The 26,972-nt window shown below is 17.9% G+C and overlaps 10 protein-coding genes across 10 annotated transcripts; 4 read left to right on the top strand and 6 right to left on the bottom strand.

Moving 5' to 3' along the window:
• Window positions 1-377: 377 nt before the first annotated feature.
• Window positions 378-992, bottom strand: PGSY75_1114000 (putative dynein light chain type 2; the record flags this gene model as incomplete). Its single annotated transcript, XM_018786260.1, has 2 exons — window positions 378-494; window positions 582-992. 2 exons carry the CDS (start codon window positions 990-992, stop codon window positions 378-380), a joined length of 528 nt encoding a protein of 175 aa, XP_018641055.1.
• A 1,071-nt stretch (window positions 993-2,063) lies between these two features.
• Window positions 2,064-3,602, top strand: PGSY75_1113900 (mitogen-activated protein kinase 2; the record flags this gene model as incomplete). The annotated part of the gene is made up of 1 exon (XM_018786259.1): window positions 2,064-3,602. One exon carries the CDS (start codon window positions 2,064-2,066, stop codon window positions 3,600-3,602), a length of 1,539 nt encoding a protein of 512 aa, XP_018641054.1.
• Window positions 3,603-5,270: 1,668 nt separating this feature from the next.
• On the top strand, window positions 5,271-7,367 carry PGSY75_1113800 (putative membrane protein; the record flags this gene model as incomplete). The annotated part of the gene is made up of 1 exon (XM_018786258.1): window positions 5,271-7,367. The coding sequence occupies one exon, from the start codon at window positions 5,271-5,273 to the stop codon at window positions 7,365-7,367; it is 2,097 nt and encodes a 698-aa protein (XP_018641053.1).
• A 601-nt stretch (window positions 7,368-7,968) lies between these two features.
• PGSY75_1113700 (glyoxalase I) lies at window positions 7,969-9,039 on the bottom strand (the record flags this gene model as incomplete). Its single annotated transcript, XM_018786257.1, has 1 exon — window positions 7,969-9,039. The coding sequence occupies one exon, from the start codon at window positions 9,037-9,039 to the stop codon at window positions 7,969-7,971; it is 1,071 nt and encodes a 356-aa protein (XP_018641052.1).
• An 838-nt stretch (window positions 9,040-9,877) lies between these two features.
• Window positions 9,878-10,975, bottom strand: PGSY75_1113600 (putative Rpr2, RNAse P; the record flags this gene model as incomplete). Its single annotated transcript, XM_018786256.1, has 1 exon — window positions 9,878-10,975. The coding sequence occupies one exon, from the start codon at window positions 10,973-10,975 to the stop codon at window positions 9,878-9,880; it is 1,098 nt and encodes a 365-aa protein (XP_018641051.1).
• Window positions 10,976-11,881: 906 nt separating this feature from the next.
• Window positions 11,882-14,074, bottom strand: PGSY75_1113500 (putative GTP-binding protein; the record flags this gene model as incomplete). Its single annotated transcript, XM_018786255.1, has 1 exon — window positions 11,882-14,074. One exon carries the CDS (start codon window positions 14,072-14,074, stop codon window positions 11,882-11,884), a length of 2,193 nt encoding a protein of 730 aa, XP_018641050.1.
• A 1,632-nt stretch (window positions 14,075-15,706) lies between these two features.
• Window positions 15,707-17,356, top strand: PGSY75_1113400 (putative ubiquitin domain-containing protein DSK2; the record flags this gene model as incomplete). The annotated part of the gene is made up of 4 exons (XM_018786254.1): window positions 15,707-15,851; window positions 15,971-16,066; window positions 16,213-16,347; window positions 16,581-17,356. 4 exons carry the CDS (start codon window positions 15,707-15,709, stop codon window positions 17,354-17,356), a joined length of 1,152 nt encoding a protein of 383 aa, XP_018641049.1.
• Window positions 17,357-18,186: 830 nt separating this feature from the next.
• On the bottom strand, window positions 18,187-19,218 carry PGSY75_1113300 (putative UDP-galactose transporter; the record flags this gene model as incomplete). Its single annotated transcript, XM_018786253.1, has 1 exon — window positions 18,187-19,218. The coding sequence occupies one exon, from the start codon at window positions 19,216-19,218 to the stop codon at window positions 18,187-18,189; it is 1,032 nt and encodes a 343-aa protein (XP_018641048.1).
• A 1,161-nt stretch (window positions 19,219-20,379) lies between these two features.
• PGSY75_1113200 (hypothetical protein) lies at window positions 20,380-20,942 on the bottom strand (the record flags this gene model as incomplete). The annotated part of the gene is made up of 2 exons (XM_018786252.1): window positions 20,380-20,469; window positions 20,643-20,942. 2 exons carry the CDS (start codon window positions 20,940-20,942, stop codon window positions 20,380-20,382), a joined length of 390 nt encoding a protein of 129 aa, XP_018641047.1.
• A 5,038-nt stretch (window positions 20,943-25,980) lies between these two features.
• PGSY75_1113100 (protein tyrosine phosphatase) lies at window positions 25,981-26,637 on the top strand (the record flags this gene model as incomplete). The annotated part of the gene is made up of 1 exon (XM_018786251.1): window positions 25,981-26,637. The coding sequence occupies one exon, from the start codon at window positions 25,981-25,983 to the stop codon at window positions 26,635-26,637; it is 657 nt and encodes a 218-aa protein (XP_018641046.1).
• Between the last annotated feature and the right edge of the window lie 335 nt (window positions 26,638-26,972).

Genomic DNA, 26,972 nt, shown 5'->3' with positions numbered 1-26,972 from the left:
TCCATTTATTTTTGTACACTTATAAAAAATAAATATTTAGTTATATATATAATTTTTTTAGGGTTTTTACAACTTTTTTGAAATATAGGGTATTATTATATAAATAAATAAATATATATATATATATATATATATATATATTATATAATGTTGTTTTGGTTTTAATTATTATTTAATAAAAAATTGGAACAAAAAGATTAAATAAGGAAAATGATTAAAAATAGAGGAGAGAAAAAAAAGAAAAAATAACAAATTGAAATAAATAAAAAAAGGAAAAATATAATATAAATAACTTACATATACATACTTATATGTATATATATGTCAGAACAAAATTTGTAAAATGATATTTAAAAAAAATATGTTTTCTTCTTTATTTATTCGTTATATAATAGGAAGACCATAACTGTGACAAATATATAATCATTTACATATTTTGCCGATACATAATTATCTGTTTCAACGTTCCAAAGGGACTTTGATGCAATATGTATCTAAAAGGAAAATAAATAAAATAAAATATATATATATATATGTTTGCTTTTTATTCATTCATAAAATTATTCTGTTATTTCTATTACCCCTTGCTTTTTGTTTTCTCCTATTATACCTTGTACAATAATTTTGTATCTATCATTGACATAAGGTTTCATAAATTGCTCTACGTCATCAACCAGCTTTAATACGATTTTATCGTAATTACTTCTAATAACCTTATTCTGAACACATGAATTTGTATCATTTTCATTAGATGAATCATTATCTGCATCATGAATTTCAGGTGACGACGTAACAATTTTTTCTTCAACATATTGTAGTTTATCATATTTTTTATTAGAAAAAAAGTTTTCTAATAACACTTTTAATTTTTCTTCACAAATATTTGCAAAGAATTGAAATCCTTCCATATCTATTTTATTTTCTTCTTTGTTATTTTTTTCAGCTTCATTGTCTTCAGAAGTCTTTACATTATTCTTAGGGTTACTTTCCATTGTTATAAAAATAATGTTTTATTATATATGTATTATATAATAAGTGTGTAGAATATACATATATATATATATATATATATATATATATATATATTATACTAACCTAATGGATACTTCTTTTCTACGTTTTTATATTCTCTAATTACGCATTTAAATTATATCCTACCATTTATAAAATATAATAAATTTTTATTTATTTGTAAAAAAATAAAATACAAACTATTGTGTATGTAATGATATTTCATCACACAAATAAATAAATAAAAGAAAAGAAAATACAATTAGTTTATAATATAGATAATTTATATGATATATAAAGTATATATTATTATATTTTAACAAGATATACTACGAAATCCCATTTTATTTCCCTATCAGTTATTTTTCTAATCACCTTAATTATAAATATATTCTTTCTGCTTTTAGTAATTTCATTTATGGCCAATTTTTTATTTCAACTTATAGTCTTTCTCAACATAATTATAAAATAAATAAGTGAAATATCGACTGTCTCCATATACACATAATATACATATTTTATTAGCTTTATATATATACATATATATATATCCCATATTGACCATTCCTATTTTTCTATATTTTTCTTTTTATTTGTTAAAGTTTTTATAATGGTAACATCTTGTCTTATAAAAAAAATTATCAGCATTATATAAAAATATTCAACTCATTATATATTAATATTTTTTTTCTTTTTTTTTTTTTTTTTTTTCCTTTTAAATAAATATTATATATAATCTTTCATATATAAATATTTTGTTAATGTGTCATATATACATATATATAGATTTAATTAATTAAAATGACAATGTGATATAAAAATCATATATTTGTCACATATTTAATAAAATAATATCATGTCATTTTTAATCGCTCCCACATAAAAAATAAAGGAAATTAAGGAAATTTATAAATATAAATATATATATATATATATATTTATTTATTTTATTTATTTATTATTTTTTTTTTTTTCTAACCTTTTGTGAACGTCACCAATTTTTAACCTCTAAAAATAATCTTTAAAAAAATAAGTAATTTCCTATTTTTATCATGTTAAAAAAAAAAAAAGACTATGAAAATGCTGATTTAGAGGACTACAATACAAAGGAGATAAAGGGATATTCAAAAGTTGGGAGCGAAAAAAATATTAAAAAAAAAATTACTTCGATAAAGGAGTCTAGTAGTAGGGATGATAATGAAAGGGATGAAGAAGAAGATGCTAGTGAAAATAAAAATGTTAAAAAATTTAAAGAAGGTCATAAAAAGGATAATTATTCAAAAAATTGTAATATTGTTGAAAAGAAAAATAATAAAACTAAAGAAGAGAAAATAAATATAAAAGAAGCTATTATTAAAAATGTAAAGGTACCAGATAATTACGAAATAAAACATTTGATTGGTAGAGGATCGTATGGATATGTATATTTAGCTTATGATAAAAATTCAAATAAAAATGTGGCGATAAAAAAGGTTAATAGAATGTTTGAAGATTTAATAGATTGTAAAAGAATATTAAGAGAAATAACAATATTGAATAGATTGAAGAGTGATTATATTATAAGATTACATGATTTAATTATTCCTGAAGATTTATTAAAATTTGATGAGTTATATATAGTACTAGAAATTGCAGATTCTGATTTAAAGAAATTATTTAAAACACCAATATTTTTAACAGAAGAACATGTAAAAACTATATTATATAATTTATTACTGGGCGAGAAATTTATTCACGAATCAGGTATAATACATAGAGATTTAAAACCAGCTAATTGTTTATTAAATCAAGATTGTTCAGTGAAGATATGTGACTTTGGTTTAGCTAGAACAATTAATTCAGATAAAGATATTCATATTGTTAATGATTTAGAAGAAAAAGAAGAAAATGAAGAACCAGGTCCACATAATAAAAATTTAAAAAAACAGTTAACTAGTCATGTAGTTACTAGATGGTATAGGGCACCAGAGCTTATATTATTACAAGAGAATTATACAAATTCTATAGATATATGGTCTACTGGTTGTATATTTGCTGAATTATTAAATATGATGAAAAGTCATATAAATAATCCAACTAATAGATTTCCATTATTTCCTGGATCTTCTTGTTTTCCTTTATCACCTGATCATAATTCAAAAAAGGTTCATGAAAAAAGTAACAGAGATCAATTAAATATAATATTTAATGTAATCGGTACACCACCAGAAGAAGATTTAAAAAGTATAACAAAACAAGAAGTTATTAAATATATTAAATTATTTCCTACAAGAGATGGTATTGATTTAAGTAAAAAATATTCATCTATATCTAAAGATGGTATAGATTTATTACAATCCATGTTACGATTTAATGCTCAAAAAAGAATAACTATTGATAAGGCTTTATCACACCCTTATCTTAAGGATGTAAGAAAAGAAAATCTAGAAAAATTCTCAACCGAAAAAATAATACTTCCCTTTGATGATTGGATGGTTCTATCAGAAACACAACTTAGATATATTTTCTTAAAGGAAATTCAATCATTTCATGCTGATTTAATTATACCTGCCAAGTTAAATATACATCAAAAGAGTTTCTACAATATGTGAGGATAATTTTTACCTATACAGAAATAGAAGCAACTAATGAGGGAAGAAATATATAATTTTTAAATTATATAATATATATATATATATATATATATATATATATATATATATATATATATCACATCATTTTTATATAAATGTATTCCTCATATTTGTCTTTTTTATTATTTTTTTTTTAAATAATATTTTTTATTAGTGTTCATTGCATTTACAAATTCCAAAAAAACAAATTATTATATACCTATAACATCTTTTCCAAAAAAAAAAATAAAAAAATAAAATAACATTTTTTTACATATTTAAATGAAATGTTCATTTATGATTCTTTTCCTTTGCTTATGGACTTTTATAGATTTTTATCCTGACATTAAGTCTAAACAATTTTTCACTTTTCACTAAATAATATGTTTCCCTTAATAAATTATACCCAAAAAATATATATATTTATATAATATATTATTTATATTTTTTTTTTTATTTTTTTATGTATTCCGCTTGAATAAATAAAAAATATATATCTTATATATTTATATATTATAAAAGATTAAAATAATAACATATATTTTTCTTTACTCTTGTGCATGTCTCAATCACAAAAATGAAAGAATATTATCATAAAAATAAGTAATTTATTGATTATATATACTAATATTATAATTTTTTTTTTTGATATTATTTATTTATTGAAGCATTATTTACAAAAAAAAAAAAAAAAAGGAAGAAAAAAAAAGTATGCTAATTACAATTTGTACATGCGTATTATTAAATATACTTAAATATATTGTTATAAGTATATATAATATATTTTTTTTTTTTTTTTTATATGAGAATACCATTTTTCTGTATAACATTAAAATATTTTAGTATACACATGAAAATAATATTCTAAATTATTTTAAATTTGTTATGAAAAAGAATTTTTTTTTTTTTTTTTGGATTTTTTAAAGAAAATTTAGATGGACATATATTCAACGCATAATTATATATATATATATTATATATATATATAAATACATATATTAGATATATACATGTATATATATAAATCTTATTAATACATTATCAATTATTAATATATTAACATATTATTAAATTATTATAAATTTATTAATGAATTATAATATTATTAATTTATTTTTTAAATTAATATTTTTTATTAAAATATCAATAAATATGTAAATATATTTATAATATATATATATATATTTGCATACATATAATATTATTATTATATATATATTAATTTTTTTATTTCACGTATTATTCATAATAATATTATCATTACCAAAATGAATAAATAAAAAAATAAATAAATAAATAATATTTTATATAAATTTAAATTTATATTTATATTATTGTGTATTTATTAAATTTTATATCCTTCATAATATATATATTATATATTTTTTATTTTATTATAAATTTAAAATGCATATAAAAACAGATAAAATGAAGTAATTTTTACTTCATATAATAAAGTATGATATTAAGGACAAAAAAAAAAAAAAAAAAAAAAAAAAAAATTAAAATAATATAATATAAAAAAAAAAAAAAAAAAAAATACGTAACACATATATATTATAATACAAACTTTTGCATTTTATTTTATATTATTTTCGTTTTGTTTTTTTCTCTAATAAAAGTTATGAAAAAGGAAATATTATAAATATGAATGAAAATCTTATTCATAAAAATTTAGTAAACAGGATTTTAAATAAAGATGATAACAATAAAGTAATGGGTGATAAGTCATCATGTGTAGATGGAGAGAAAGAAAATGAAGAAGAGAATGAGAAAAAAGAAAATGAAATGAGCAAAGATAAAATACAAATTAGCTATAAGAGTATTTTTTTATTTCAGATATTTTTATTTTTGATATATTTTTTAGTATTACTTATTGGATCTTTTAATTTTTCTTTTAAACTTTTCCAAGTTAGAGAAAAACATTTATATGAATTTTTAAATAATATTAAGAGCGTACCATGTTATAATTCTTTTTATATTAAGAAAGGACCAAAGGATAATAAACATAATAATAATAATAATATAAATGAAGCAAGAAAGAAAAGAAATATTGTATATAAGAATACAGACAACTTAGTACATACTCATGATAAGATTCCAAATATAAATTTCAAATATTATTTTACAAGAGGCAAACATTATAAAATTGAGAATAATGAAATGAAAGAAGAAAATAATAAAGAAATAAAAATGTTTATATGTCTAAATAAAAAACAAAAACTGTATAATAATGATATAAAAGAAGTATTATTAAAATGGAAAACATATGTACATAAATTTCTTCATTTTTGTTTAAATGAAATTAAAAATGCATTTTTTAAAAAAGAAAATAAAACAACTATACAAAATAATATGAAAAATTATATAATAGATAATTATAAAAATAATCAGGATATTGAAGTTTATAAATATTTATATTATAACTTTTTATTAAATAAAAATACATCTTATAAAAATTATTATGTAAATATGGAACATATATTTTATATGTATATTAATAATATTTGTTATTATCATGATTTTAATTATATTCAAACAATTATAAGTCATAATACATCTAATACAACAACATTCATAAATATAGACAAAAATATTATGGATGATATTTTAATAGAAAATAATAAAAAAGATATTACTTTATTAATAAATCATATCAATACTTATTTAAATGACGATATATTTCATGAACTTTTAAATACATTATATTTTAAGATATGTAATAAACCAAATTTAATTAATTATCTTAAAAAGAATCAGAAAGATAATAATACATTATTAAATATGGATAGTAATTCATCTGAACAAAATCATTATAATAATTTTCATAATATAAATTATTTTAAATATTATACATTATATAATAATATACAAGACATAAAAAATAATACTAATCATTTTCATAAATTTATAAACAGAATACAAACAAATATTAGAACAGTACAAGTATTAAAAGGATTAAATAAATGTATAAAAAAATATATAAGGAATTTAATAAAAATACCTTTTTATTTTTTTATGGATGATTTTTATGATACACCTTGTTATGTATACAGCAAATTGATTAGTAATTTATTAAGAAATTATTATAAGGGAATTTTTTTATATTTTATTATTTTTATTGGATTTGTTCATGTAGTATTCTCTCCATTCCCAATAACGCTAGTACATTTTAGAAGATTTTTTATTTATCTTATAATAATAATCTATCGTTTATTTATCTTATATTTTATACCCTCTATAATTCAATATGTAATTTATAAATTTCATAATTTTAAAGAAGAATATATACATATTTTTGATTATTCAGATCATGTCATTTTATTCTGTACATTACTATTTATTATTTCCCTTGAAATCAAAGCTATTGAATATACAATCAAACATCAAGAATCCAGTTCAGATCATTTTCATTTTAAATATAACAGAAATTTCTGTTTCTTCTTTTTAAAATTCATTTTGTATTATTATTATATTCTTATATCCTTTTTTCTATATACTAGTTATTTTACTTCTAAATTCTTTCATACAACAAATGAAATATTTGTTGCCTATTTCTTTTCAACTTTTTCTATCTTTTTCTTCTTTTATTTTTTCTTATATAAAAATTATTTCAGCTTTTATAGTATTGGAATAACTTCTTATATGAAAAAAAATAATACTGCTCCTTCTAATGTCTTCCACACACCTTCTTGTTTATCAATTACTGGAAAGTCTTTAAAAGATAAATTTAACATCGAATAATTGTTGCAAATATAACGTACACTCAAAATAAATAATATATATGTATGTATATATATATATATATATATATATATATATATATTTACGTTTGTGTATATGTAATTTTTTTTTTTTTTTTATATAAAGAAAAAAATCTATATGGGAAAATTTTCAAATTTTTAATAATTGTTAAATGTATATATATGTGAATATATGTTCATATATTATTCATTTTATAATATATATATATATTAATAATGTTTAAACCATTTGTCTTTTTGTATTAATTATAGCTTATATGTTTATAAAATTTTGATTTTTTTTTTTTTTTTTGTTATTAAATGAAAAAAATAAAATAATACATATATATATTATATATATATTTATATATATATTTATATATATATATATATATATATATATTTATAATTTTTTTTTTTTTAAACTTTTGTAATTACAACAATAAAAAAAAAAAAAAAAAAAAAAAACAGTTAATTATAACTAATCGATATAAAAAATTATAAAATGAAACATATGTTAATATATAAAATTGTTTAAATATATATATTAACAGAACGTATTTATATCATTTAAATTATTTTTTTATTTTTTTTATTTTTTTTTATTTTGCAATAAATGAAGTGTCCCGTTGTATAAGCTCTACGACATAATTATCAGGATCATATATAAATGCAATATTTTTCATTAATCCTTCAGTTACTTTTTTTTTAAAAGTAACATTTAATGTTTCTAATTCTTTACAATAATTCTCTAAATCATTTACTAAAAATCCTATATGTCCAAAACCTCTTGGCTCTGTATTTCCATTATGATATGAAAAATGTTCATCTTGTTCTGTACCATGATTGTGTGTTAATTCTAGAACGGGTTCCCATGATTGCTTAAAATTTTCATAATCTTCATCTGTTTGATATGAATTTTTCAAAGAATTAAAATCATATTTTTCATTTTTATTCTTATTTGATTGGTTTTCTATCATTTCCTTATTATTTTCTGCACTTACATAATTGGATTTTAAGAAATATAAAGAGAAATCGCTGCAATGTTTTACATGTATCAATTTCATACCTAAAATATTTATATAAAAATATAAACTTTTTTCAGGGTTCTTAACCCTAATCATTGTTTGAGAAAAGTTTGTAATATTTTTATAATTTTTCCATTTAACGTTATTCGATCTTTTTACAATTTCAATCCAATAATTATTAGGATCTAAAGCAAAACCAATAGTTTTCATTTTGGTTTCATGTGGTAATTTGTGAAACTTTACATTTTTTTTATATAAATTATCACACAGTTCAATAACATCATTACAATTAAATGCAATATGTCCAAATCCTCTATCATTTTCATTATTTCCATTACTTAATTTTTCTTGACTATTATGATTATATGTAAGTTCCAAACAAACAGTATTCAGATTCCATAAATATTTTTCAGATTCTTTGGTGTTTGGTTGGGGTAATTTCTTTCTTTCTTCTTCATCATATGGAGGAGTGATCAAGAAATAAAGAGAAAAGTTATACTCATTAAAATGATACGTATGAATATTTATCATACCGAAATGTTTTTCATAGAATTCAACAGTTTCTTTAGGGTCATATATACGCAACATGGTTTGTTGCCATGTAACATTGTACTTCTTTGCTAAATTTGACATTTCTTGTGCCATATTGTAAAATGCATATGAAAATTTAATAATAGATATTATATATATATATATATATATATATATATATATATATATATTTGTAGATATTTATTTTTTTATTTTATTTTATTATATATTATATAATATTTAGTTTTTCAAAAAATTATTTTGTTCGTTATATATCCTCTTAATAATCAAATTTTTTAATAATGTATTATTATATATAAACATAAAATATCTTTATAATTCAAGATGAAGCAATTTTTTACAAAATTAAAAATAATGAATATATTTTTTTTACAAAACGATACTACATCTATGTATTATGTTATTATATATATATATATATATAATATTATATGTATCTACCTTTTTGGAATATTATATATATAGTAATTGAATTTTTTTTTTTTTTTTAATACTGGAAAGAATAATACGTTACAATTATATATTATCATATTTTTTTTTTTATATATGTAACATTTATTAATTTTATTTATTTTTTTCTTTTTTAAATGGTAATTATGTTATTATGATCTATACTCAGAATATAAACAAAAAAAATAATAAAAATAACAAAAAATAAAAAAAATAAGATGTAATAATAAAATATATAAATGTAGAATATATATAAGGTCCAAATAAAAAAAGAAAAAAAAAAAGCATCAAAATTACTATGTGTATTTATCAAAAAATCATTGTATTTTTCAAAAAAAAGACCAAAAAAAAAAACAATTAAATTATTTATAATATAAATTAAAATATGAAAAAAAAAAAAAAAAAAAAAAGGATAAAATAAAATTTATACATTTCACAAAAACATTTATATGTATTATATTTATTGTTATTATATCTCCTTTTATAGTATATCTAATATATTTTTTCCTTTTTTTTTTTTTTTTGATTTATTAAAATTTAAAAAGCCATCATTCGTATTCAAATTTGGAAAACCCTGATTTTTATTTTGTACTATATTGTTATTTTGAGATTTTCGTTTTCTTTCATTTTTCACATGTTTACCTTCACTGTTCATATTCATTTTATCATCATTTTTTATATTCTCAATATGGGCAGTTTTACATTTTTCACTTTCATTCACAACGGATTGATCAGAAATTTTATTACATTTTTGAGTATCATCTTTATTTATTCCATAATCGATTCTAAATAAATAGGATAGGTTTTGGTACATATTGTCTTGGTTAATAATATTTTCTTGGTTAATAATATTTTCTTGGTTAATAATATTTTCTTGGTTTATAATATTGTCTTGGTTAATAATATTTTCTTGGTTTATAATATTGTCTTGGTTTATAATATTGTATTGGTTAATAATATTATCCTTGTCAATAATATGTTCCTCCTTTTGCATTTCTGCACAATCAATATTTTTAACAATATCTTCATTTTTATTTTCATCTTTTTCCCTCAATTGGTTTCCAGTATTACTTGTGTCATCCTTATTAAAAGGAACATTATTCTTTTTTATTTCATAATTATCAATTTCATTAATTAAGAAGAAATTAACGTTTGACAAATTACTGATGGATGGTTTTTGCTTGTCACTATGTTTAAGAGGATAAATGTTTTTATGTTTGCTTAAATGTTGTAAATTTATTTTTTTTTTACGTTTACAAAGTAAACACGTATAAGTTACTTTCCCTTGATTCGGACTATGTGTGATCTTACAATTATAAAATGGAATATATATTAAATTACAATAATGACAACATATATTATCAAATAATAAATTATTTTTTGTTATTTTTTTTATTAAGGCAATATACTTCATAGATAATTTTACATTTATATACACTGTAGATAATGCTAAATTCCATAAATATTCAGCTCGCTTACCTATTGCTTCATCATTTATTATTTCTGACATATTTATTTTCTTAATGTATGATAAGCAAGTTTCTTTTTTCTCTTCGTTCTCATCATCTTCGATGTTCATAATAATTATTTTTATTTATTTATTTTATTTTTTTAAATATATATAAAGAGGTTAAAGAAATTTTTTTCTACATAAAGAATAAATAATTACAATAAGAAATACATAGAATGGTCATATAATATATATAAATAATAATTTTTTTAAGAAAAAAAAATTATTAAATATAAAGCGGCATGGACTTAACATATTTATAAGTTTTTAAATATTACAAATAAGTTCCTATATTTTAAGTTGTTTAATGTATTTAAGTCAATATTATATTATATATACATTTATTTTTTTTTGTTTATCTTGATAACGTTATATTCTTCTCTAGATTAATTAAAAAATTTACATAATTAAAATAAATAAAAGTGGGTACTTTAAAAAAAAAACCCATTATGCATTTAAAAATTAGAATTTAAAAAATATATATATATATAAATATATATTTATATATAGATAAAAAAAATTAAAATAATAAAACATAATATAATTAATATATTATATATATATATATTTATTATATTAATAATATGCCTTAAGTCAATAATTAATTTGATGACATATAAATATACCAAATACAACAGTATATATTATTATATATATGATAATACATATATTTTAAAGAATTATGTATACAAAAAAAAAAAAAAAAAAAAAACTTATATTTTCAAAATATAATATATATAAAAAAATATATATTTTTTATATCTTCAATGAAATATAAATAACAAACGATTCATATTATATATAGTATCCATATAAAAGAAAAAAAAAAAAAAAAAATTATTGGGTGTTAATATACATTTCTTTACCCCAACAATTTTATATTATATCAACTTTAAGATTGTATTATAAATATATATATATATATATATATACATATATATATATTTTATAAAAATCATTAAAAATTCCATTCAATCAATTACCACTCTTGCTTGTTTCATTATTTTCAAATTTTTCGTAGTACTTCTTTAAATTAGATTTATTCTCAACCAATTTTATAAAGGTTGTGTTTCCATCGTCTGAATAAGATATAGAATGAGGAACTACTTTATAATTTTTGATAAGAAAATCAATTCTGTCTTTTGCTTCACTGGTTGGAAATTGTAAGTTTAAAATATGAACATCTTTAATTTGATTAATTAAATGTTCAATAATTTGAATAAGATAATTACAGTTGGTTCCATATTTTGCTGAAATTGGTAAGGCATTTTTTGGTTTATTCTTACATAAATTATATAATTCGTTATCTGTTAATTTGTCAATTTTATTCCATACTTCTATTACATTATTTTTTATGAATTCATCAGATATACCTATTTTATTTAAAGTTTCAAGAACACACTTTTTATGATTATCTTTATATGGATGACTAACATCAATAACATGTATAATAACATCAGCTGTTTTTATAGCTTCTAAAGATATTTTAAACGATTCATATAATGAATATGGTATATTTTGTATAAAACCTATGGAATCTACAAAAATAGTAGAATAACATGTAGATATATTTAAATTCTTATAAGCATTATCTAATGTTTGGAATAATAAATTTCTAGCTTTTAAATTTGATTTTGTTAAATAATTAATTAATTTTGTTTTTCCAACATTAGTATATCCTACAATAGCTATTAATGCTTTATGTTTTCTAGAATTATTTTGTAAAATCATATTGTTTTTACATTTTATTAATTCCTTTTTTAATTTACTATATAAATTATTTATAATTCTTTTCTCATATTCCTTATAAGTTTCATTACTCTTTATATAATTACTCGTATATCCTGAAAAATTCGCATTGGACTTTTTATTCTGTTTACCTACACTAAAAAAATTCAACTTGGTATATTTCTCTTCATAATCAATGGATGAACCTCCTAATACATTATTTTCTATATACTTTATGTATTTCATTCTTGACTTGCTATCTTCTGAATAAGTATTTAAAACAAAATTTGCTCTAGCTAATTCGAGTTGTAATTTGCTTAAATTGTTTTTTGCTCTGCTTTTTAAAATATATAAAATGATACTATACCTGTCGAATAGTTCTACGTACATTGGTATATTTTTTGAACATTCTTGTGTGTCACTTATTTGTTCATACGGCATATCATTTATCTGTTCGTCTGATCTATCACTTATCTGTTCGTCTGATCTATCACTTATCTGTTCGTCTAATCTATCACTTATCTGTTCGTCTGATCTATCGGTTATCTGTTCGTATGATGTATCTGCTATATCTTCTTTTAATACATTCATATTTTGTTCGATGTTCACATCATCACATTGCTCATCCTCCTTATCTAAAAAATTATTATACGCATCTAAACAATATGAACTATTATCAATTATTATGTCTTCGTTATCACAATTATCAAAATTAACGTCCGACATTCTTGCATACATATCAGTGTTGTCACATTCTCTTTTGTTATTTAATATAAGTTCATCTTGATAACTTTTTAACAAGCTGTTAAATAAAAACTCCAAGTTACGAAATTGTTCAGGTGACAATAAGGTGTTAATAAAAATACATGGGGTTGGGTTTTTCAAATAATATTTCGACAATTCATTTAATTTACCTTTACTAAAATAAAATTTATTGTCTATATTATTAACTTTAATTAAAATAGACTCGGCTATTTTACGTTCAATTTCTTCATAATTAATATATTTACTTGATGATTTGTCATTAGTACAAGACATTTTTTTGAGAATTTCTTTTTCGCTTTTTTCAAAAACATGATGTTGTTCATTATTTTGTGATAATTCCTTGTTTGGTACTTGAGTTTCATCAATTTTGTCATTTTTCTGATCTTTCTCTTTTTCTTTTTTCTCATTTTTTAAATACCAGCCTCCTAAAGGCATAGATATTCCTTTGGCTATTTTGAAGTTGGCTGATTTTGCTAAACCTAAAGCCTCTTGTGCATCATAAATTATCTCTTGAAATAATTTGTTAGAATTATTTTTACTTCTTTTTAATATAGGGTGCAATACAATAATTTCCTTCTTTGGAGATTCATTATGATAATATATATTGGACTTATCTGTGAAATATCTTTTCTCGATTTTGTTTACATTTTTTAATAAAAACAATATTCTTCTCATATTTTTTAAAAATACAACATTGTGTAGATTCTTTTATAATATATATATACAATGAGAGAGAGAGAATATTAGGAGCTTATACGTGGTATACAAAAAAAAAAAAAAAAAAGATAAAAATAAAGGAAAAGATAAAAGCTCAAATATCCTAATTGAAAAATCACATTATTTTATTTTTATTTTTTTTCTTTATTGTTAAATACCTCAGAACTATTTACACACATATACAAAAAATGAAAATATATATATATATATATATATATATATATATAATAATATGTAACCAACTAGAACATTGTTTTTCTTTTTTCCATAATATTTTTCTATTTATATTTCATAAGACTTCAAATTATAAATTAGCATATATTACATATATATATTTTTTCCTTTTTTTTTTCCCCACTAAATTTTAAAGCAATTAAATATTGGGGAATTATACTTAGGGCACATTTAAAGATTTCATTTCTCCATTTTATTTATTCATATCATTTCTTTTCTTATTTATTTAAAAAACGCAGGTATATACAACCCTATAAATATATATATATATATATATATATATTATGTGAATTTTTTTTAACAATAATAATATTATAATAAATATAAAAATATAATTATATATTTATATAATAAATACTACGGTATTTTACCAATAATTTTAATATATAAAACACAGTGTTATACTACTTAAAATATGTACCCTTTAAATATAAATGTATTAATAAACCGTAAATTTTAATACACTCTTTTTATTTTATATAATATATATATATATATTATATATATATATACAATATTTTTTTTTATATACCATTCATTTATAATAATTTCATAATATACGTGCACATAACATATAAAAAAAAAAAAAAATTGAAAAAATTATTATATCATAAGGTAATTAATAATATATTATATTAAATAAATATTTCTTATAAAATTATAACGTTAAAATATATAATAATATTATATATTTATATAATGGGAAAAATATTAAAAAAATTGTTCGTTAATATTATAATATTTATATATTATAAAATTATATATATATTTATAATATATATATATATATAATATATATATGTAATACATAATAAATATAATAATCCCCTAAAAAGGTTAAGATATACTATACAAATAATATGTATATTTATTATTATATTATATATTATAAAAAAAAGTATAATTTCATTTCATTCAACTTAGTTTTTTTTTTTTTTTTTTTTTTTTTTTTTTTTTTTTTTTTTTTTTTTTTAAATATATAAAATGAAAAAGAATTAGTTTTTTTCGAACAGATTTTATTTTATGAGCTTAATATATTACTATAAATGAAAAAAATTGCAATTAAAATATTTTGTTAATATATTAAGGTAGAGATTTTTAAATTAATTACGTTATTATAAAATATATACATATCCATTCTATTATATATATAATATATATATTTTTTTAATAATTATATATAATTATATATACGTATACAACATATATTTTTTATACAATAAAAAAAAAAAAAATAAATAAATAAAAAAAGAAGCAAAGCAAAGAAAAATTTATATATAAATATTTCATTTTAATCTTTTTTTTTTATTTTGAAAAAAAATTATAATATATATATATATATAATTAAATATCAAGATGGCAATAAATGTATCTTTCAAAGTTACGGGGGGTAAAGAATTTACTGTAGCCATTGAACCAGATATTACAGTATTGGATTTAAAAAAAATCTGCGCTGAACATGTAGATATACCTGTTGAAGCACAAAGGATAATTTTTAAAGGTTTGTAATTAGTGTATAATAAAAGGAGTTTATAAAAAGCATTAACATAAAAAAGGGGAAATTGTATATATATATATATATAATATATATATATTTTGTTTTTGTGTTTTTTATTATAGGCAAAATATTGAAGGATAAAGAATCTTTGACAGTATATGGTGTAGCTGATGGAAATACTATGCATTTAGTTAGAAGTGCTATGGCAACGAAAGATGGTAATAACAAAATGAATAAATGAATATATATAATATATATATGTATATAAATAATATTCACGTGGTCTATATATATATATATATATATATATATATATATATATATTTATTTATTTAATTAATTATTTATTGATTTTATTTTTTAGTAGCACAAGAAGAAAAAGAAAGCAACAAGAATGAAAATGTCACCAATAATGATCAAAGCGGACCATCTAATGAAAATAACAATGAAATGGGAGACAATCCATTAGTACAAATGTTAATGCAAAGCGGAGCTGGAGGTTCGTACACACAAACATAAATAAAAAAATATATATATATGTATGTATATATATATATATATATATATATGTATATATATATATATATGTTATGATGAATGTTTCCAACGTTGTGGTTTTATTTGTACATGATACATGATCCCCTCTATTATAAAAATATATACATATATATATATATATATATATATATTTATTTATTTATTTATATTTCTTCATTCCACTTTTACCTTCAGATATGGGAAATTTTAACTCTGGTTTGGGAGGCGCAGATAATTTTAACCTAGGAAATTTTGCAAACATGTTAAATGCCAATGGAGCTGGAGATTTTAATCGCGATACAATCAGCTCCTTGTTGAATAACCCACTTGCTAGATCCGTTTTAAATGAATTAAGTAACAACCCTGAAATGTTAACAAATTTAGTATCTAATAATCCGATATTAAGAAATACATTTTCCCAAAGTCCACTTATGCAACCAGTTTTAGAAAACCCTAATTTATTAAGAGAATTTATGAGGCCAGAAATATTACAGGCTGGGTTACAAATAGAAAATGCTCTTAACATGAACAATAATAATAATAACAATAGTAACAGACCAGGAGGTGGATTTCGAATGGAAGATATACTAAATAATTTAAATAACTTAAATAATTTATCAAATACTAATAATACGACCGATAATAATAATAACAATAATAATAATGCTAATCCAGGTAATAACTTGAATTCATTTCTCCAATCACCAGAATTATTACAAGCATTTCAACAAGTTATGAGATCTAATAGAAATTTAGGAAATTTCAATTTTCCAAATGCTAATATGAATCTAGATTTTAATACTACAAATGTAACAGATAACCGTCCACCTGAAGAAAGATACGCATCCCAATTGTCAAGTTTACAAGAAATGGGATTTCTTGATAATGCTGCAAATATTCAAGCATTACAAGAAACTGGTGGAGATGTAAATTCAGCTGTAACACGTTTATTAGAAAGAGGTTTTAATTAAAATGTATACTTTTGTTAAACTTCTAAATTTATTGTATATAAGATACGTGTTTATTATACTGTAAGTCTATATGTAAATGAAAATATATGTATGTATATATTTTAATTTTTTTTTTTTTTTTTTTTTTTTTTTTTTTTTTTATTCGTTCAAATAGTAATACAAGAATAAATATAATTATATTAATATATATATGTAATATTTATTCTACATTTTACTTTTATGTTATGTATATAATATATATATATATATATATATATATATTTTTATTTAAAGTTTAAGGATAATTTCATACTATTATTTGAAGTACCACTTAATAATTTTTTTTTTTTTCTACATATATATATATATATATATATATTAACAACAAATGCTCATACATCCACACTGAGATATTTATAATAATGCTTTTTATTTTTACATATTTATTTTTATTGTATATTTTTTTACAATTTTTTTCCTTTTTTGTATGTTTTATCTTTTCAAGACAAATTCATAAATTTTATAATTTAAAAAAAAATAACAAAAATAAAAGTTAGTGTATTAAAATGAAACAGATTATACATAGGGATGATCATTCCTTGTTTCTTTCCCAATTTTAATAAAAATATGTAAACATTAAAAATATGCATGTTACGAGTAAAATTAAAAAAATATATACATACATATATGTAATATATAAGCATTTTATGAATATGTTTAGATGTTTAAAAAACCTTTTTAAACATCCTTTAAAAGGTATTCAAAAGTGAAATATGCAATTATAAAAAATATATATATATATATATTATATACGTGTAGTTTATTTTTTTTTTTTTGTTTTCTTTGAATGCTCACTTATTTTTACTTTGAACCTTCTTGGATTGTTTCTTAAGATAACTCTGTACAATGAGAGTTGAAAAAATGACTCCTATACATACCCATTGTAACGGTTTAAGTACATGTCCAAATAGGTAAACCGAAACAACTGTACTTAGAGCTTTTCTAAGTGTTGTGAAGAGACTAGTATATAAACTACCATATACCCTGAGTGAGTAAAAAACGAAAAACTGTCCAAGAGTTCCACTTACAGAGAAAGCTAAGATATAATAATATGAGCTTGTATATTTTTCTAAGAAAATATATGGTTTACTTCCTTCAATAATTAATGAAGCTAATAAATTAAAAATAAATGCAAATATATTAACATAAAACATAAGATTAACAGAATCAACATTATATTTACTTAATAATTTATCTTGTCTAGGTCCAGTAAGTCCGTCACATAATAATGATATACATAAAAGTAGAATTCCAAAGGTAGTCTGATGAACTTCCTTAGAACTTTTTGTTCTTAATAAATTGAAAAGAACTAATGATGATGTAATTAAAAATACTGAAATATAATCATAATATGGATATTTCTTTCCAAAAAAAAAATAACCTCCTACTACAATTGGTATCATTTTTCCAGATTTTACAAGTACTTGTGTAGGGAAATTAACATGCCTTAAAGAATAATTTGTAGCTATCATAGCTATAGAATATGTTATAGATATTAATATAATTTGCTTTATAAAATATTTATCTATATTTTTTTTTAAACTACTCATCACATTTTCATTATTTAATCTACTCTTAAAAAATATAGCACTTAAACTACATAAACTATTTGATAAACATAATACACATATTAGAAAAATGTTATAATAAAACCTATCATTTCCTCTTCCTAACTGAGGTAACTTCTCTTGATAATAACCAAAAATTATAAAAAAAAAATATATACCACCTATACAAATTAAGCCATTCAAAAAATTGTACAAATTTGAGGACTCACTATTCCTCTTCCAAAACATACCTGAGCTCTTCTGTATTTTTACCATTTTACATAAACAAAAACAAAAATGAAAACAATTATATATATATATATATATGTACTTATAATATTTTTATTATTCTTATATTTTTTATATATCTTTTTTTTTTGCTTTTTATTTCTTGTTCTAATATAAAATAAATATGTACATATAATTATGTATATGTTAATGCATATTTATTTGTTTTATTTTTAAAATGTTAATATTGTGTAATACATGTACTTCTGTATACTCATAAGTTATTTAAAAAAATAATATAAAATGAAATATATAAAATAAATATATTGAAATGTACAAAAAAAAAATATATATATATATATAATATAATAATTCAGTTAAAAAACGTCGGACAAAGTTGACATGTTAATTTTTTAAAAAATAAAAATATTTATATATATAAACATATATATATTATATATTCTTTTATATTGTATTAATATATATATGTATATACATATATATTTTTTTATTGTATATTTATTTTATTATTTAACACTTTAAATGAATAAAAGAATTTAATTTTCTTTCTCATATAATAGGGAAAATATTAATTTATATATTAAAATTATATTTACTCTGATATTCAAATGAAATAAAATATAATTTATAATATTATATAAAAAAAGGACTTATTATATATAAAAACTTTGCATTGTATAATTTTAAAAAGAATGTTCTCAATTTTTTTTTTTTTTTATTATTATTCCATATACGAATAAAAAGAATATATCTTATATATTTTATTAACAGCATATTTAAAATAATACCCTTTTATACTTGTTCTCCAATGTAAGGGGAAAAAATAAAAATAAGTACATAAAATAAAAAGAATAAAATATTTGATAAGACAATATTTGTTTATAAAAAAATATTAATTTAAAGAAATGTATAAACCTAATTATTTACTCTTTTAAGAGCTAGTAATTTATAGATGTTTTTCAACAAATTATAAGGAAAACATTTAAAAATAAAATAAAATTTCAAATGTATAAATTAAAAGGGTTAATAATGTTGTATATAAATACAGAAACTAATATGAAAAGATAAATAAAAAAAAATATATATATATATATATAAATAAATAAATATATTTTATTTTCTTATATATCACAAAAAAAGAAAAAACGAAAAAAAGCATAAAATAATTTTAGCTCATTTCTCTTAGTCTTATCTGTATCTTAAACTAACACGTTCTCCCATCCTCTTTCTTTTTCTTCTTAGAGCTAACTTGGTTTTTTTATTCTTAAAAAGTAATTCCTGAGGTATGGTAAATATAATATATGTATATGCATATATATATATATATATATATATATATATATGTGTATATTAGAACAAGTAATATAATATATTTAAAGGTAAAAATAGGAACGGTATGAAAAGTATGCTTTTTTAATTTTTTTATTTTATTATATTTTTATTTATTTAACCTGGATGGACTGTTTTCTTAAGATAGATGACTGTTCATCTTTAGAATCATACAACATGAAATTATTAAAAAAAAAGGTTGAAGGTTTATAAGTATTCATATTTAATTCTTTCGTTGTTAAATTTAATGGATGACCCAAAAATAAATTAGTTAAACCTTCTTCAGATGTTAACAATGTCTTGTTAATCTTTGTTGATAAAAAAGAAAAGGTATTTAAGGAGCATATTCTATTTTTTTTTAAATGAAAAAAAGAAAAAAGCAAGTCATATTTATTCGAAAAGTTCCATTTAGCAAGTTTCATTTTTCTCTCATTTATTTTTTCATCATTATATATATATTATATTTTAACTAAGTATTTTTATATTATAGAAATATAATTTTTCTTTTGATATTAAAAATAATAAATTGGTATTTCTAAAAATATCGAAAAATGAAAAATAATAATAAATAAATAAAATTAAAAAAGTAGAAAAAAAAAAAAAAAAAAAAAAAAGGTTTATATTGTTAACATATTTATTTTATCTTTTTAGAATATATTCTCTTTTAAACATGTTAATAAAAAGTAATAAAAAAATACTTATCCTTTTTTTTTCTTTTTATTAATAATAGGTCATATTTTTTTTTTTTTTTGATTATTCATGCTTAAACCAGTGCAGCATTTATGAAGAAAAAAAAAATATTATATATACAATATATATTTATATATATTAAATATAATATATATTTTTATAGTGAATATAAAAATAAAAACCAAATTATTAATTATATGAAGTGAATAATAAAAAAATAATTTATCATACATTATGTTTTTTTTTTATCTTGATATATTATATTAATATATATTATTATAATTTGTCATATCCTTTTTTTATTTCTTATAATATTCTTTCAAAAAATTTCATGGTTCTAAATATATTACTACATATATATACATTTATTCAAATACTATGTTTTATATGCACTATATATATTATTATAATAATATATGTATATTTTTTATTAATGTATATTATATATATATATAAATATATTTATTTATAATAATAAATTATATATTATATAATAGTGCAAATAATATATAAAATAAAAAAAAATTATTATATTATATTATAATATATATAATATATTATTACGTATATATATATATATATATATATAACAAATGAAATAAAATATATTAATATATATATATAATATTTATTTAAAAATAAATGTTTATATATAATAATTTATAATATTATATATTTTTGTATATTAATAAAAATTATATATATATTATATTAAATAAAATAAAAAAAAAATTTATTAAATGAAGAAAAAAAACACAAAAAACCCAAAAAAATCAAAAAATGTTGTAAATTTTTGTAATGTTTTTATAAAATTGTATAATACTTTGTAAATATTATTTTTATTTGTCATTTTTTTATTTTTTTTATTTTTCCATTTCTCTTTTAAAATAAAAAAAAAAAAAAAAAGGAAATGAAATGAAATGAAACAGATTTTTTAAGTTGTTTTATTATTTATAAAAATATAAATAATTGTAAAACAAAAAATTTACATGTACGTTTTTTTCTTTTTTAATGATAATAATTATTTTATATTTATATGAAGTATAATAATATATATATATATATATATATATTTTAATATATGTTATATATAAATAAAAATATATCTATTTCTTCTTTTTGTTTTTCTTTTTTTCTCATTTCCATACAAAATTATAATATAAGTACATTTGAATGAAATTAATGAAATATATATTAAATATACATGTATATATCATAAATATTATTAGTATAAATATTATAGTGTTAATATATTATATTATATATATATATATTTATATTTATTATATGATTTATAGTTTTTATTTCTTACAATTTTATTAAAAAAAAGTATTTTGAATTCAAATTATATATATTATTTATATATAAATTATGTGTATTAAAAAAAAATTATAATTATATATAAAATTAACATTATTTTTAAATATAAAATATAATATTTATATATTATATATGTAGTATAACGTATGTGTAATAAAATATAAATTGTACATTTTATATATATAGCAAAATAAAAAATAAAATAAATAAATGAAATGAAAACAAAAAAACTATATAAATATATTTATGTATAATTAAAAAAGAAAAAAAAATTATATATATAAAATATACATTAACATTTTTATAATACTTTTTTTTTTTTACTATTAAAAAATCAAAAAATATTCACGCAACAAATATCAAAAATATACATGAAGAAACACACTTCTTTTTTTAATATGCATAAGAAGATTATCTTGAAATTTTCTGAAGACACATATTTGTATTGCTTAAAATCATTTATTAAATAAATTAAATGGATATAACTTAATAATTGCCAGCTAATTGAAACAGGAAACATTTATTATTCTATCTTAAACATTAAAGTGGAGTACAAGAAAATATAAATAAAAAACACAAAAAAAATAAAATAAAAAATAAAATAAAAAATAAAATAAAAAATAAAACAAAATAAAACAAAACAAAATAATACATAAATATATTAAAAAAAAAAAAAAAGAAAAAATTGATTCATAGATAAAATTGTCTTTTTTTTTTTATTTATTTATTTATTTTTTCCATATATATTATCATACGTATATGATAAAAGGAAAAAAGTGTGAAAAATAATAGTATTAAAAAGAGAATAAAAATTAAAATTAAGGAATTTCCCAGTTATTATATTTTTTATATTGTTATTTATTTATTTATTTATTATTATTATTATATTATTTTTTTTATATATTATATCATATTAGTGATTATATTAATAAAATATGTTTAAACCTACAGACGAAATTAAAAGACATATTATCAGTATTAAAACAGAAGATTTAATTCCTTGTGAAATCTATGAAAATCTTTAAGGACCTTATAAGAAAAATATATAAACAAAACTGTAAAGTAAAAGTTAATAACCTTATATTTAATACAAATTGTGATTCTCCTATTCTTTTTTATTCCCACTTATAGAAGTATTTTATATGAAAATTCTTATAAAGTAAATATATAAAGCAGTAGTAATATTTAATATTATATATATATTTATTTATGTATTTAATGAAATATAGTAAAAGTAGTTGTATATATTAATAGACAAAATAATCCTTATTATACATAAAATAACAAAATAAAAATCGTTATATAATAAATAAAAAATAAATTATAAATTTATATTTTTATATATGTCCATCTACACAAAAAAAAAAAAAAAATAACAAAGAGGAGTATAATTTTATTAATAATATAAAATTTATTATATAAAACAATGTTATGTAAACATATTTAATGTATTTATTTATGTATAGATATAATTCTGTTTAAAAAAAAAAAAAAAAAAAAATTATTAAATCATTTATTTAAATTGTAAATGTGAAGACAATGTAACATATGTAATAAAACAAATAAAGTAAGTATAATATAAGACAAAAAAAAATAAATGGATACCCAGAAACACCATGAAGATAAGAATTATAGGTAATTTTTTAAACAATAAGTATTATTGATAGTATTTTTATATATATATATATATGTTTATGTAAAGAAAAAATATAATATAATTATATACATCTAGACTTTTCACGCATTTTATTATTTCTTATAATATATTATATTTTTCTTGTTTCTGTTTCTTTTATTTATATTTTTTTTATTTATGACCAATCATTGTTATGAATTTTTTGATTTAATAATATAAATAAAAATATTACAATAGGCTACATATCTTATATATACATATAACATACATATTATTATATACATTTTATTCATCCTTCATATTATAGAAAATATAAAAATAAGTATCTTTTATTTATGATATATATAGAATAAATTTTTGGTATGCGTGAAATTTTTTTTTTTTTTTTTTTTTTTATTTATTTATTAATACGTATATAATATATTTATATATATTTCACCTAGGTATTTCTCTGTGTCTATATTATTTTTATTTTTTTTTCCCCACATTATCATTTATGTTTATTTTTAAAAAATCTCATTATATATGTATATTATTTTTTTTATATGTGCATATTTATATTTAAATATTATTACTACATAATTTTTCATGATTCAAAATAGAATTATCTTATCCATTTGAATTATTATTATAGTTATTATTTTTTTTTTTTTTCTCATATACATTATTTTATTATATTATTTTATATACATATATTTATACACATACATAAGAATATGAAGATATGCATACATTTATATATATATGTGTAGGATAAAAAAATTATATGTAAAAATGATTTATCATATATTTTCTAAGCTTATAAAATATTTATATATATAGTTAGTGTACAAGTTATTTACAAGTTGTGATAATAATTTTTGAAATGTTATCATTTATTAATTTTATTATTATATATATACATAAAGGAATTTATTCATTTTATATGTTGTGTACATATATTTTCATATATAAATAATACATATAAACTTTTTGTTGTGAATATTTTACCTAGTCTTTTTTTTTTTTTTTTTTTTATTTTCTTCTTTTAATAATAAATATATAGAATTTATAGAATTTATTTTTTTATTATAGTATATATATATTATATATATATATATTTTTTCATATGTCACAATATAGCATATGCATACATACATACATACATACATACATACTTATATATACATAAAATTATAGTAAAAAATTTGTATCCTTTTTTGTATATATGATATATATATATATATTTTTTTTATGAATAATATATAAATATAATAATTAATTATATATGTATATCATCAATATATATATATATTTATTTTTTGAAAGTAATTTTCATATTTGTTTAAAAAGTATTGAGTAAAAATAATACCGATTATATTTTTTGTAATTAATAAATTATATATTAATATATATTTATATATATATATACATATATTTCTTTATTTTTGTATGGATAAAATCTTTGTGCTTTTGATAATGTTATTTTATTAGAATATACATTGGTTAGATATAAATAACAAAGTGAGATATTTGAGTTAATAAAAAGATAAGATAAGAAGATTATAAGATTATATATATTTATATATATATATATGTGGACGTGTAGCAAAATATATTATACTAGTTGGTTCAATATATATATATTTATAATTATAGCCGTCTGGAAAAATATATAAATTTATATATTCATGTACCTACATTTATGTATCGATTTATTTACAAGTATATAATTAATCATTAGAAGTTACCGAATTAGGAGGGTTTTAATTTATAATTTTATAGTTTTTTTGTATTTGTTTTTTTTTTATATATTTTTTTTATTTGAAGAAAAAATGAAGAGTTCAGAGAATAACGAAATGCAAAACTTGTGTCCAATACATTATTATTCTAACGGGAGAGATTATAATAGTGATACAATAATAAATAATGTAAATATAAAATATTTCAACATGGATAATTATTTAGGGAATGTTAATCTTCATATGGATTATTTAAATCCAGTATTAAACCACCCAACAAAAATAGAACATGGAAAAATAAAAATTTTGATATTAGATGCACCTACAAATGATTTATTACCTTTATATATAAAAGAAATGAAAAATTATAATGTAACAGATTTAGTACGTACATGTGAAAGGACATATAATGATGAGGAAATTAAAGATGCTGGGATTAATGTACATGAACTTATTTTTCCTGATGGGGATGCCCCAACAGAAGATATAATATCTAATTGGTTAAATATTGTAAATAATGTTATAAAAAATAATTGTGCAGTAGCTGTTCATTGTGTAGCTGGATTAGGTAGAGCTCCTGTTTTAGCTTCTATCGTTTTAATAGAATTTGGAATGGATCCTATTGATGCCATAGTTTTTATAAGAGATAGAAGGAAAGGAGCTATTAATAAAAGACAATTACAGTTTTTAAAAGAGTATAGGAAAAAAAAAAAAAAAAAAAATTGTCTTAGGAAATGTCATTTTATGTGATCATTGGACACACTTATATATAATTATATATTTTAATTTTGCGTATATATGTAAATATGTTTTTATTTTTATTATCATTTTTATTTTTTCAAATGAAAAATATTATTAGTTCTGTAAAAAAAAAAAAAAAAAAAAAAAAAAAAAATTAAATTATCTATTATATATATATATATATATATATATATATATATATATATATGCATATATTGTTTAATGCATAATAAAAAAAAAAAATAATAATAATAATATAAATACAAACATAAACATTAACAAATATATATTTATATATATTTATTATATATGAAATTCGTTTTAATTAATAAAAATAAGACACA

This window comes from Plasmodium gaboni, chromosome 11 (genome assembly GCF_001602025.1).
Source record: "Plasmodium gaboni strain SY75 chromosome 11, whole genome shotgun sequence".
Taxonomy (NCBI): Eukaryota; Apicomplexa; class Aconoidasida; order Haemosporida; family Plasmodiidae; genus Plasmodium; species Plasmodium gaboni.
The sequence above is the reverse complement of the archived record's forward strand: the minus strand, read 5'-3'. Positions and strand labels throughout refer to the sequence as shown.